Source organism: Neopelma chrysocephalum, unplaced genomic scaffold, assembly GCF_003984885.1.
Source record: "Neopelma chrysocephalum unplaced genomic scaffold, ASM398488v2 Primary Assembly neopelma1_44, whole genome shotgun sequence".
Classification (NCBI taxonomy): Eukaryota; Metazoa; Chordata; class Aves; order Passeriformes; family Pipridae; genus Neopelma; species Neopelma chrysocephalum.
Genome location: NW_020897703.1, coordinates 6970664 through 6984718, shown reverse-complemented (window position 1 = coordinate 6984718; position 14055 = coordinate 6970664). Strand labels below are relative to the sequence as shown.

General features: G+C 39.4%; 1 protein-coding gene across 2 annotated transcripts in view; it reads right to left on the bottom strand.

Moving 5' to 3' along the window:
* The window catches only part of LOC113965198 (aldehyde oxidase 2-like), a 45761-nt gene that overhangs the window by 28142 nt on the left and 3564 nt on the right, over window positions 1–14055 (bottom strand). For both annotated transcript variants that reach the window (XR_003533473.1, XM_027678224.1), the window contains exons 2-12: window positions 12980–13037; window positions 12034–12130; window positions 11150–11258; window positions 10090–10216; window positions 9094–9155; window positions 8533–8619; window positions 5949–6029; window positions 3740–3884; window positions 2575–2667; window positions 1560–1711; window positions 784–877 (exon numbers count right to left, since the gene is read on the bottom strand). Coding sequence is in view for 1 of the 2 variants with exons in the window: in XM_027678224.1 (XP_027534025.1) it covers window positions 784–877; window positions 1560–1711; window positions 2575–2667; window positions 3740–3884; window positions 5949–6029; window positions 8533–8619; window positions 9094–9155; window positions 10090–10216; window positions 11150–11258; window positions 12034–12130; window positions 12980–13037 (1105 nt within the window). In the remaining variant the exon portion in view is untranslated. The remainder of the gene's footprint in view (window positions 1–783; window positions 878–1559; window positions 1712–2574; window positions 2668–3739; window positions 3885–5948; window positions 6030–8532; window positions 8620–9093; window positions 9156–10089; window positions 10217–11149; window positions 11259–12033; window positions 12131–12979; window positions 13038–14055) is intronic.

Here is a 14055-nt window from a genome sequence, read left to right as displayed (position 1 = left end):
CTATAGTTCTCCATCACACATGAAATACTGAGTATTTTATACTTTCTGGAAAATACATGTCTTTCAAATGCTAATAATATTCAGAAAAGCAGTTATTTAGGTTTAAATATAGCTGTTCTGTTTCTACTCAAAAGCTTTTTAGACCATTAAATCACAGTAACTTTCAAGAAACTATTCAAGCACTGCAATGATACGGGGAATCAGCCCTGTACATCTGTACTTCAAAGACAGTAGAAATGTTGCCAAGATTTTCCAAAGCTTTAGCTTGATTACTGGTAGCAATTTAAACACAGTGTACATGTATACACACACATACATATCCACAAAAGTACCAGTGACCTCAGGAGAAATTTCTAGGCCCTAGCGAATGAACCAAAGTTTTTCTTAAAATGAAACAGGCATAAGCAATAAAAGCAAACAGTGTTGGAGTTACAAGACAGAGCTAAACTGTCTGATAAATGCAGCAATATAACCAAAGGCAATGTATAAAGGAGGCCTTTCTACCCGTCAGGTGTGCTGACCTCACGTTCATGAGATGGCTAGATGCTGTTTCCTTCTGTCTTGTGAAACAGGAACACAGTGTTTTCTACTGCCAGATACTTTTTGCAAGTTATAATGACAAGCAAATGCCAGGATAATGTTCTCCATTCTCCTGAAAATACCATTCTAATTCATTCAGGAGATGCACAGTAGTATTTAACTTGAAAACTGTTACCTGTAGACATATTCTCTGTTGCAGTGTTCTGCCCATCCAACAAATTTGGCAGGGGGCTCAAAGCTTACCTTCTGATGCCAAGTTGAGGACAGATTTGCCAACTGATAAGATTGGATTCAAGTCCCAGGATGATCCTCTGCTTACAATGTGTCCTCCTAAAGACTTTAACAAACAATGAGGTTATTTTTAGGCTTGCCCTTCCTACATGTAAAAGGGATCTGTATCATAACCCCATTTTATTCCATTAATAGACCTGATAGAAGAACTTATATTTGTTCCGTTCAATTTTAAACAAAGTTCTACCTTTGTATATTTTAATGTGATTTAATCTATTGCTCCCTTCAAAAGCCCTTTCTCATATCGTCTCTGTTGACAGAGACCAGGTTTACTTTTTTGCTGCCCAAAGGCATGGCCACTCCCTTGAATTTTCTTCCTTAAAGGAAGAAATACAGGGTATTGCAGTAAGAGGATTTTAAAGGAGAATTAGGGACAAGATCAGAGATGCCTAATACATGATGGGTAAACAGCTATGTGTTGACAGTCAAGTTAAAGCATGATTGGCTGCACTGTACAGCACCTTACCAGAGAATGTCCCTTTTCTTCTTTTCCCAGTCTCCTCCAGTTCTCTGCTCATCCATTGAGCAGGAATAGCAGAGTTTCTCTGGTTATAGTTCTCTGGGTATTTGCCCCTGCTAACTAGCCTAGGACTCCCAGTTATTTCACACAACATTTGTGATAGTAGTAATGTTTTAGCCTTATAAAGCATGGTCCCAGCCTCATAACTGACATTCACACAGATATGTCTGTAGTGATGTCTTATTTACTGTCACTGCTGAATACATACCGCCATGCTCCTGATCTGTTCTCCAGCTAGAGTTCTCAGGTGCTGCAAGAGAGCTTGGTATGTTTTTGTTTTCTCTGCTGGAAGTTCTGTGACTGCCTTCATTAGGATGTCTCTGAGCCGGGCCAAGCAGCAGGCAGCTCCTATTACTAGCCCTGAAATCAAATGAGTTTAAACAGTGAAATCGTCGTGCCACAGAATAAATGTAATATATAGCTGATATGGCCTCTAAAGAATTGCTTCTGTACGCAGCTCTTATCAGCAGGATGACAAAGAGAAATGATAGGAAGATGGATTTTATATTACATGCAATAAGAAATGCAAGTACTACTTGCTTATTCAGCAGTAGTTCCCAGTATAAATACATACCTGAAAAATATACATTGAATATTTGCACACAGTAGTGCACATCCCTTTTTTGTGCTGTGTATCCCCAAAGACACGAATAACAGTTGATCCATGAGGAAGGATCACCAAATTGTTGGAGTCTTCCATGACTGAGCTGCAAACACTCTACTACACTCCCAGTAGTATCAGAGAAGCCACCACCATGGACTTCAGTGAACACTGAAGTAGCCCAGCCACTCCAAAGAAAATCTTATAGTATTTCAGATTGGAAATTTATGTTTGAATATTTTGTGTTGAAAATCAAGCCCTGGCCTAATCTGTGGACTTTGTTAGATATATGGTTGTGATAGAAAGGCTCACAACTAGTTGAAAACAAAAATAAGGCTGACTTAGGGCCTTCCCCTATGCTTGCTGTCTGCAGAAATTTGAGATTTGAACAAATATATATTCACAGACAGTTTAATACATTATCTGTCACAATCAATCCATCATCTCAAGACCATAGGTGAGCTGACATATTGGTTCAAAAGGCTCAGTGAAATGAGACAAAAAACTCCAAAGAAAACTCCACAGCAATGAGAGTTGATGGTTCTTGCTGCTTCAGGTGCAAGACCCAAGTTAATTTAGTTGCCACTGTTTGTAACACAGTAGAGAGAACTTGGAAACTTACCATCGCTTGTGCTACTCACAACATGCATTTCTGAAATCCTAACAGGATGGAGAATGATTGGATGATAGGCACCACTGTGATTTCTTTTGAGTCCTGAAAGGCAAAGTATGATAGTATGATTAGAGATGTGTTTAAAGAATTAACCATATTCCTGAACATGGAGACTGAAAAGTTCAAAACCACTGTAACTAAGTAGTTTCAAAATCTTATAGGTTTTGTTATGCAGTATCCTGAGTATCACATTTTACTGCTTTTACCAAGCCCATCTGAAGTTCAAAGTTTAATATTGTCTTTTCTGGCTCCTGTTCCTTGCTCCTCTGAACTGGTTTCTGGTCCTTTCCCATATCAAACTCAGATTTCACCTCTCACCTCAGAGCTATACACAATTCCACACATGCTTCATCATGTTTCTAGCTATTCACTCCACCTTTCTATGGGAGCAACATAATTTTTTTGCTTCCCTTGTTCTCTTCTTGTGCAATGTCTTTCTGATGACAATAAAGATCTTTCCTTTGATGTAAAGGGACTTGAAGTTTTTAAACTTAAGAGATTTGCCATTTTGCCAAGTACTGCATCATGGGAGTATATTACTAAACAAATGCCATGCCCTTTACTAGGCAATTTACAGATATATAAAAGATCTAAAGGATTCTCTTTAGATCTGGGCCTTCGTTGTCTCAACAGTGAAGGAAATATTCTTACCAAATTCGTCCTGATGGATACTCCCTCAAAAAAAGTATACTGACAATTTCTAAAAACAAAAGCCTGACATCCATAATATGCAGAATCTAGCCAATGCCTGGATATCATGCCCTTTTGTGGGCATTATTTATTTTGTGATGCTTGATGTGAAATGGGATGTGAAATGTTTGCCTCTCATCAGCACGAGTCCTTCCTTATTCACACAAATTGTGTCTCTGAGACCGAGGTTACTGAGGGAAGTTAGGCAGCACAGATTCTGGACTCGGATGACAGCTGGTACAAGTCCTAATTTAGTTATTGATTTGCTGCGAAAAAGTCATGGGAAATTATATTGGCCTAAATATTGAAGCACAATCCTTGTGGTGACAAAATGCATTTAGGATCCCTGGAAGAGAAAATGCAGGATTATGTGCCTACTGCACAATGTAGTCCCTGTGCCAGAAGATCTTTTGTCCTTCCATACCCACACTAGTGTTCCCCACAACCAAAGGTGCCTTTGGATACTTGGCTTTCAGCTTCAGAAGTTTCTTCAGGCTAGGGGGAGAAATCCATGTTGTTCTTTTGCCGTGAAAAATCAGAGTTGTTCTTTGCTGCTCTTGAGCCATTCTCTGTGGTGGAAATGACAAAGACTTGGTAAATTTGACTAATGCCAATAAAAATACAAATGACCATATTGCTCAGTAGGACACTGTGTTACAACAGACAGTGAGACACTAATGGGGCTTTTCATCTGAGGTTCCTGTTGTGCTGAACAGTGCTGAGCTTTTATCATAACTACATTATTGCTCAAGAAACTGAGATGAGAATGAACTAAATGACTTGGTAAGAGACACACTAAATGAATGGTAGGAGATTAGTCTTATGTTTCTTTCTCCTGCTCTGATGATTCTGAAAGACTCCCATTGTATATGATGTAAACAATAAAGCAATGTGACTGGACTTTGTGGGAAATCAGGATGCCAAAATCTCACTGCATATGTGACAGAATACAAGACATATTCTCTTAGTCAGGGAGGATCACTACATCCCCGTTTGCTGAGAGTCATGTATCTACCATACTAGACCCAGACTAGTTTCTATAAGAGGTAAAATGCTTTTAAAAATAAAAATACCTACTTTCCCATTTGTCTGCAAGGACTAGTCTTTTCAGAGATATTGTCTCCTTGGGATGGTTGATCAGAATTTACATTTTTGTTAAATTAAAGTGTTTTTCCAGCACCTCCTGTTTTACAAAACTATATAATTTTTTTTTCACCCTGAGAATATCATACATGTTCTTTTCATATTTGACAAGTGCCATGTGGAATCATAATTTCAAAATATGCAAAAGCAATCCCTTTGAAACACCTGTCTTTGCAGACAACGCAGCGAACAAACAGACCAGTGGACTAGCCAGAAAACAGTTCCAGCTATGGACCGGCCTTCTAGGTAAAAGACATATCTGAAACACAAAACAGGAGCTATGTGTCTGTGGAAGCAATCATAATCCTGCTGGCATGGGCACCTTGTGTAGCCTGGAGAAGCAGTTCCGTCCTCCTGGCAGCTCAGTCTGAACACGTAGAGCAGATGATGGCACCTCCTTTCTGGCTGACCAGCTTTTTCAGCCAGCAGCACTTTAGCCAAGATCTTTAATCCAAGTATAAAATTTGCAAAATATTCACTTAATACTTGCATTCTTAAAGCATGAGTCTCCCCAAGACAGGTCAATAGCAGAAAAGCAAATTTACTTTCCACTTCATGGTTTCATAAAGAGCTTATGCCTTCCTGAGCATGTTCTGCACTGAGAGGTAATCATTAAACAATAAAGATGGACTCTATGACAAACGTTTACAAAGCCAACTACCGTGCAGTGAACAGCATTCCGTAGTACAGCGACAAGCCAGAGAACTGTGCCATGCATTTTCAGAACTCAAATAAACTTTTGTGCCTCTAGGGTGGTTGTGTAATATCAGCAAGAACTGCCCACGAATTGCAAAAGGAGTGCACACAAGGAATTTCATAAGAAGCTACTGAAACATGAGCGAGGATTAAAAAACTGCCTGGAGCTGCCTGCTTGGATTCTGCTCAGTCTGATTTGGGTAAACCCTGCCTTACTATTTTCACAGATCTCTTCTCTTGCCTCTGTCTGCAGATTATGGGCACTTTCCTCCTCCTCCTCTTTTCAAGTTTCCATCTGGCCTTCTGTGAGTTTCCAATAACTACTGCAATAAACCCTCTTCTTTCCTCTTCAAGTCATTTGCCTTTCCTGTGGACCTGCCTGTAAGTCCAGTCTCAGGTTGCTAGGATCTGTTTATCAGCTGGAAGCAAACAATGACATGAATCCAACAGAGAATACAAAACAGAAAAGATGGAAAGTTCATTTGGGATCTTTCAAAGCAAATACTATATTCCACAAAAAAGCCAACTGGTCCAAAATAATGGTCACGAGTAAGGAGCTCTTTTGGGAAATGTTGGTTCTGCAGAGGCAAACAATTTGCTTTTTAAATATGATCTATTTGTAATAATGACAACATGTGGATTGTCCACATTGGAATGCCTCATTATTTGTGACTAAAACTAGTATTTTCTATTTATCTGAGGATAGATGTTTCAGTTTCACAAAAATATAAGGTTTTCAACATCTGTAGGAACTCAGTCATGCTTGCAAGATAACAAAAGTCGGTAAGGCCTACCATTAGTTCAGGAGGAAATATAAATTCCTGTGTTGGATCCATGGGTAGGAATTGTTCTGGATGGCAAAGACCTGAAGGGATCTGCAAATAAATTGGGGGGGAAGGTGGGAAGAGAGATCAGAATGCACATATTCAGACTAAGTTGCAAGTCTTTGTCAACAGATGAGATTCTTTCCTAGTGTGAGATAGAGTTTTGACACTTTATAGGTTGTGTTGAATTCAAAAATTCAAGATCCCCGAATTGATTTCTAATCTTTATTCACAGACTACTCAAAAGACAGACTATCAAACCAATCCCTCTCAAGCCTTTGCTTGAAATACATCAAGCTTCAAGAAAAATCTTGCAGTATTTCCTGAAACCGGTCGTAGCAAATGTATTGCACCACACTGGGTGCAATGTGTACTGTGGGAAAGTGCAGGGCTGGATGGTATAGTTATGTTCTGTTCATAACTGTGCCTCTTAAGGAGCTTTCTGACAGAGCTTGACATGACAACAAATAATGTCCATCTGATCAGAAAGAATTGTTTTCTGCTTTAGGAGAGCCTTATGCAAAGCTCCTCTCCAGCCTTGCATAACCACTTCAAGAACCGAATGTTGACAGTGCACCATAAAAATTAGCTTTTTCTACTTGTTCACAGCTGTCTTTTTTCTGCAGAGGCCTCTGGTGAGGCTATCCATCTTCTGAGCTTTCAGAAGCTTACATAAAAGAAGACTGAATACGCTATGCTAGCAGAACTGGTTCGTATTTTCTGCCTCACTGATTTATTTGCGGAATCAAAAATCCTGTCAAACCAGAGATCAACAAGTCTCAAGTACATTGAATGGGGGAAAAAAAATTGACATATCCTAGTCTGAAGTCTCTTATTCCTTCCCCAATCAGTCATTACCTCTGAACAGATTGTGGCCTTGGTAACTGTAAAATCTGGCTCTGGATGACTTAGTCTACTGATTGACACCATTGATGAAATGGCAAAAAAAATTCTGTGTCTGCCATGATCCTCACAATAGTTAGGCACTAGGTATTTGCCTTGGATGAAAGCAATTACGAGGAATGCAAATCAGGGAAAACCAAATAAGAGGGCATCCAAAGGAATTGCTGTTTTGTAACTGGCAACTACTCCATTGCTAGACTTGTGCTTCAAACAACCTTGGCAGCAGCTCACCAACAATTTTCAGTTCTTAAAGGGGCAGAGGCAACACACAGGTGCACAAACATCCACACATCCAGTCACATTCCTTGGAGGTCTGCAGTTTTTCACTGTCAAAACAAGTTTTCTTCCAATCACCCAAGACATTTGGCTTTATAGATTTCTTAGAGATTTTCAGTCAGAGAAAATTCATCTAAGGAATTAAAATCCTCATTCTGATGCAAGATCAGTGCACTATGGCCTCTTCTTACAGGTGGATGAAAAGAAGACAACAAGTTCTTAGATGCACACAGGGAATGGAGGACCTTTTTGAAGCAGGATCCTCCTTATGTATACTGGAGTTCCCATATGTACCCTTCTACATAATGATTTTGGAATCTTTGCCAGGACAAACACAAATGAGGTGACTCGTGATTTTACAATGTGCATATGTAAAGTGAGAATAAAACAATGTGTATTTTGAAGCAATACCAATATATCAGTTGCAATACAACACAGGAGAATGAGACACTTCCCTCAAGATCTTGGAGCCACTAGCAACACAGTAATGCTTATGAAAGGCTTTACAAGAATACACTGACACTAAACAGCAATAGTTTTGTTTCATCTTCAAGAATTCAGATTTGGTGTCTCAAGCACACAGAAACAAGCCACGCTGATAGCTGCAAAACTTCTGTTATGGGAGTTCAACTTCACATCAAGGCCAGCTTTTTTAATAAAACTGTCTCTGACCAACAGTTTTCTTCTTCACACACAAAAAAGCAGGCATAAATGTTTAATATTGAGATCCACACTCTCACTGGAAAATGTCACTAAATAAGTAAGGTGTATGAGGAGCAGCTGAGGTCACTTGGCTTGTTCAGCCTGGAGAGGAGGAGACTGAGGGGAGACCTCATTGCAGTTACAACTTCCTCGTGAGGGCAAGAGGAGGAGCAGGTACTGATTTCTCTGTGGTGACCAGTGACAGGATCCCAGAGAATGGCCTGAAGTTGTGTCAGGGGAGGTTTAGGTTGGATATTAGAAAAAGATTCTTCACCCAGAGGGTGGTTGGGCACTGGAACAGGCTCCCCAGGAAGTGGTCACAGCACCAAGCCTGACAGAGTTCAAGGAGCGTTTAGACAGTGCTCTCAGGCACATGGTGTGACTCTTGGGGAGGGTCCTGTGCAGGGCTAAGGACTGGACTCGATGATCCTTGTGGGTCCCTTCCAACTCAGCATATTCTGTAATTCTGTGATTCTAATAACACAGATAATAACAATGCAGATATGCTTGTGCTGCCTTTCTGCAGCAACAAGAGCAGAGAGCCTGGAGTTCAGTCTGGTCTAAATGCCCAAAGCTAGAAAAGCAGCTGCTGCCATAGTTAAAGATGACTCCTTCCTTCAAATCTGACAATGCAAACAGGAGTTAACAAGAAAAAAAATCTATTGTAACTTACCTGACCCCCTGTAGAAGATGAACAGACATATTCCTCCTGATCAAAGCAACATTGTCCAGTTCCTCTGAGTTGGCAACATGTTGGCTCCTAAAGAAATCATATTCTATTATATAAAAGCAATGAGGCAGCTTAGTGATTTATTTGTAAATTAATGTTTCGATGCTTCCTGTTCCAAATCAGATTTGTTCAGCCATTTGAAGTTGCTCCAGGAGACCCCTTAAACCATAGGACCCTAGGAGTGAGTTCCCTTTGGGTACCCAGGTATCCATGAAGGAAATGGAAAAAATCAAAATTACTTCAGTGGTGTTTAGATCAAGTCCTTGTAACTGATGTGAAGGATTTTCCACTGCATTGCAAGGGTACATGTAAACCAAAAGTCAGTGGTGGCTGTAAGCTCTTGGCACATTTGCAAACTAAAAGAGCCAGATTTTCAAAGGCTCAACCAAAAAAAGATTTTCCATATGATGCAAGACTCCAGATAGGTAATTCAAAGAGGTTCAGCCTTTTCAGTTACCAAAAACTGTCCCAAAATAAGAAATATATTTGAAAATTCTGACCTACCCTAGCAAAAGATGTGTAGCTGTCTATAATTGGCCTGTATCCTGTGCAACGGCACAAATTACCTGAAATAAACCATATGATAATCAATCATAAGAAACCAGAACAATGTTTGGAAGCACCAGCACAACTGGAAATGGTCTGGCATCAAACCTGCAGATGCAAAATGCTGAAATTTATGTCCCTATGCTCAAATGGGCAAAATCACATATGTAAAAATAAGAAATATTACTCCAATAGTGATTATATTATTAAAATTTATTATTTTTAAGGCCATTCCTAAAAATAATATTAATTACTTTATATGAATGCATGTAAAAAAATCAAATTATGAAAAGCATCCAAAACTAAATTCTACAATTACTACTACCACTACAGTGTTTGGGTTTTACAATCAAATCCAAAATCTACTGCCATCCATCACTATCATGGTTTTCATATATAATTAGAAGAAGTAATAAAATCTCTACTGCAATTTCTGACATTTCCCTCATGAAATCAAAATCTTCTGGTGAGAGGGGTTAATTACTTTGGGAGCTATAGGAGTGCTAGCAAACTTGGCACTTGAAAGTGAGTTGAAGTTGCTTTGCCTATTGTAGTAAATGTTGCTTGAAGAGCAAGACTTTGTTGTATTACTCAGTGAATACCTATACTCTTTCAGTATATTATATCTACTCTTTCAGCATATTCTTTGTAAAACTGTACTCCTACTGCACCATATTGAGGCTGCTGGTGCAGGAGGGCTATAAAAACAGGCTGTTCTAAATGCAGGGATTTTCAGAAATATTTATCCAGTTCTAAATGCCACTGTGTATCCCTTTAGAAGCTGTCATTGTGAACCATCTTTTGATGATTTTGAGATGTCCTTAAGCCATTATGGCTATATCAGAGCACCATCTACTACCATCATCTACTGCTCTTTAAATCATACTTATGACCTTGGCAATCAAACACGTATCCTTTTATTATACTTTTTACAATTTACTGCCTGTAACTTACCATCCAGAGCAGAAATAATCTGCTCCATGGAAGGTTCTGCATGGTTTCTCAGTAAGGCATACATGGATATCACCATTCCAGGGGTGCAGAAGCCACACTGGGAGCCATTGCATTTGGCCAGCCTTTCCTAGAACAAAACAGCACAACAGTCCAGGATGTGGCTTCACTGACTTTCTGAATAGCCATCTTCAGGTATGTCATCTACCAGCTGTGGGACGGTAGCAGCATTTTCACTACCCCAAATTCTCAGAGCAATCACCTAGTTAAAGGATAATACTTGCTCCAGTTTAGACCCTCGTGATCCTGATTATGAGAATAGAATAAGGCCCGAGACTTTCCGTTTAGACATCAATCATACATTAGGTGTTTCTAACCAAGAAGGATAGAATGCAGAATATCTCCTCAACCAGAGCTTCAGCACAGACCAGTCACAGAGTCATGACTCTTGGAAAATAATATTGAGACAAAAAGATAATGTTCAGAAAACATTCTTAAATCTATGCGGTCAGACTGTGATTTTCAGGGACAAGCCAGAGTGGAGGAAGTAAAGAGCTGACCTAATCCAAGGGAAATCTCTGGCACATGGATCAAATAAGCCTAATATATTACCTGTCAGTCTGGTTGCCATCTGGAATCATTCATCCCATACTACACATATGCACAGACTGTTGTCCTCAGTAAGATGGCCGGAGGCCATGCTGGTGACTAAATGAAACTGGCTGATGCTCTTTGTCCCTTCCCATCCCCTTCTGAAAGCTGGCATCCTACATGGCATATGCTTGGATAGTCCTGTGTTGTGGAGATTGTGATGTGCTCCCTGCATGGTAGTACATTAGGAGGAGCTCCTTCCATGGTCCATACAGGGCCATTCACAACCCAGCAATTGTTGTATTAATTCCACAAAACACCTGTTCATCTGGAAAGCTCAGACACCATTCAGTTTCTAGAATCCCTTCAGAGACTTTGCATTGCACAGACTCACAGATCCCAGTTTTGTTACAGACATAGGACAGGACAATCTTATAATCTTGCAGCCTTACACAGTCCAACTGACTCTCACCTGAATTGGATGAATCCTGGTTTTTATGCTTCCAACCCCTTCCACAGTAATGACAGCAGCACCATGCAGTGAACATAATGGGAGAAGGCAGGAGTTGGCAGGATGATGACTTTGATATGTGAAGGAGAATTGTGGTGTTAAATAGCTTGGTCATATGAGTCCGTGGGGGACAAAACAAAGGATATACACTCCAGCTAATCTAGAAATGCTTTGACTTCTGATGTTAGAAAGACATGGGGAGAAGGATATGCAAGCATAAAAAATCCTGCACTTGGATCATGACAGTATGCATCCCCCTAGAGCTGGGACTTAGGCATTAAATAACAGGCTCTTGTAATTAAAGAAGTGCAATGTTAATTAAAAGAAAAAAAAACCCTACATATTTTGTTAAAACCCAAAGTCTAGGGCCAGCTGTGATGGAAGTCAGGCACAGCACTTCTAACAGAACAAAGTTTCAAGACCCAGGGAGAGACAACGCAGAACTACTAACTCTGCCGTGGGAGAAACTGTACAACCACAATGTAATAAGTCTATGGCGAAAGTCCTTGGAGATTTCATCAGTGATTGTGTGAAACACGTAGTGAGAATTTATTAAAAGTGGCATATCCTCAAATAAGCATAAAGGACTTAGGAGAGGCAGATGACAAAAGGGCTGTTGAAATCTCAAATCATAAAGAACTCAATCTAAAACATCATTTTCCCAGAAAGCTGGGGGGTTTAGTGTTGAGTTTTTGTTTTGTTTTGTTTTGGGTTTTTTTAAAGTATTGGAGAGGATCTAAATCTCTGTTACTGTGTGATAATGAGTTCAACTCTGTAATTTCCCAGTGAATGTCAGTTTTCCCAAAACACTAAATTACTGTTTTCAAATATCAGCACCAGGATACTGTATCAGCTTGGCAACAGGATCATATGTGGATATCATCACAGTGCAGGCACCACAGCCTCCTACCCCACAGCCATATTTTGTACCTGAAAGACGGACTGCAAAGGAGAACGTTAAAGAAAAGAAATTACCATATTCAAAAGATATTTTTTCTTTATGTTCTTCTGAGTCTCCCTTGTTTTATCTGCATGTGCAGAACTGGAGGGTGCTCCCCTGTAAAAGGGATGGGTTGAGCAAATACAGCAATAGGTCTTATTAGCCTTACTCGCAGTACTTTCCTAATCATTGCACATAATTATCTGTATCTTGTGTTTGCAAAACAGTATCAACAGATCTCAGTATGTTTCCAGTGCTGCTTCCAGAACATCCTAGGAAAACAGTGATTTTAATGGAGCACAATACCCAAGTGCACACACCTAAACCCTGTATGGAAGGACTCCCTCCATTATGTGCCTCAGCACAAAGGCTCCACACTCAAACCACAATTTCCTTCTGCAGTGCCCTGCAGTCCAGTGGAATCCACCACTTTCTTTCATCATTTCCCTTCCCTTGCTTAACTTTAGAAGCTGCATGGCAGCTTCTTAGCTGGGACAACTGCCACTGAAGTCAACAGAGCCCTGACAGCAGTTAGCAACCTGAAGAGCCTCAAATAACAAAACAAAAGTAATAAGATAATAAAATAAGCCTATATAAAACTCTCTGAAGGACTGGGACCTAAATAAATTATTTACTGCAGAAGTAGTTCAAAATTTCCAATGTTATACCCGTATAACTAACACACATGCAGCATTGGATTGCTCTGCTAAGAACAAATGCAAGGCATATTTTGCTATTTCTACTTATTCTGTTTACACTGGTTCCCAAAGAAAAGTGAAACAATCTTAATCCCCAGTTGCATTAATTTACAGACTTATAGAACTCAAAGGCAAAGTTCAAAAAAAGGATATGCTTCTTTCTTAGATAATACAGCAGCAATTCTTCGGGATCTGCCTGCCTCTCTATTACCTATGTTATGAAATAAAAAAAAAAAAAAGAGATTATAGGTTAGAGAGGAATCTAATATAATCATCTCACAAGGATTAATTATGGTGTTTAAATGCAGTGATTGCGGATTAGTGTGGAGCATTTGTTTAGCAACAGGATGCTGTCACTTGATCATAATCTGCAGAAGAATACATGAATGGGTCAGGCAATGTTGGTCAAATATGTGAAATAATTGCTTGCTCAGAGAACTGAAAGGGAAGAGAGGTTAAGTAAGCACTTGGAGAGACAAGACTAGAAGGAAAAGTGTCTTTGGCCTAGATCCTTTGTTGATTCCTAACAGCATGAATCAGAATCCCTTCATTTTAAAGCTATGAACTTGTGCATGTGAAAATTCTACATAATTTTACCTCCTTGAAGTTGATATTTACCCCTTCATTTGCAGAGACCCATTAGCATAACAGCAGAGGAAAATCTTAGTGTAAGAAGAGCAAGAGGGATACATATCTAAGTATATTTTCATTCTAATGAAGTTTAATGTGTACGAGTGGGCTTATGCAGGCCTTGCTTTAGCCTTGTCTCGAGAATATTGTTGTACCATCAGTGTGCTTGAAATTGTTGGACACAAGAAAACACAAACAACTTTGAAAAAAAACGTTAGGACCCAATGCTGCAGAATGACCAGAGACTGAACCTCAGGTTTCTCTCAACAATTCTGCTATATCAGGAGCATGCTCCAATTTACCATGTATAGGACAACATAGACTAGTTCAGGAATTTATACAGAAATGCAGAGTGAAATAAGGTTTCAGAGTATGCCTTTAAGCACAGTTGGCATGTAATGACAGATAAAACATAACAGACAGAAGGAAGTTGAACTATTTTCCTTAATTCACCTGGTCAAACTAAAGCCATTACCGTCTCTCTAGAGTATAAAAGTGTTGACCAAATAACGGAAAAATATCTCTAGAAAAGCAAGGTTGGTTAGCTGGTTTGGTTTTTTTAACAAATAAATAAATTTCCTTCCTTTTACTTTATATTA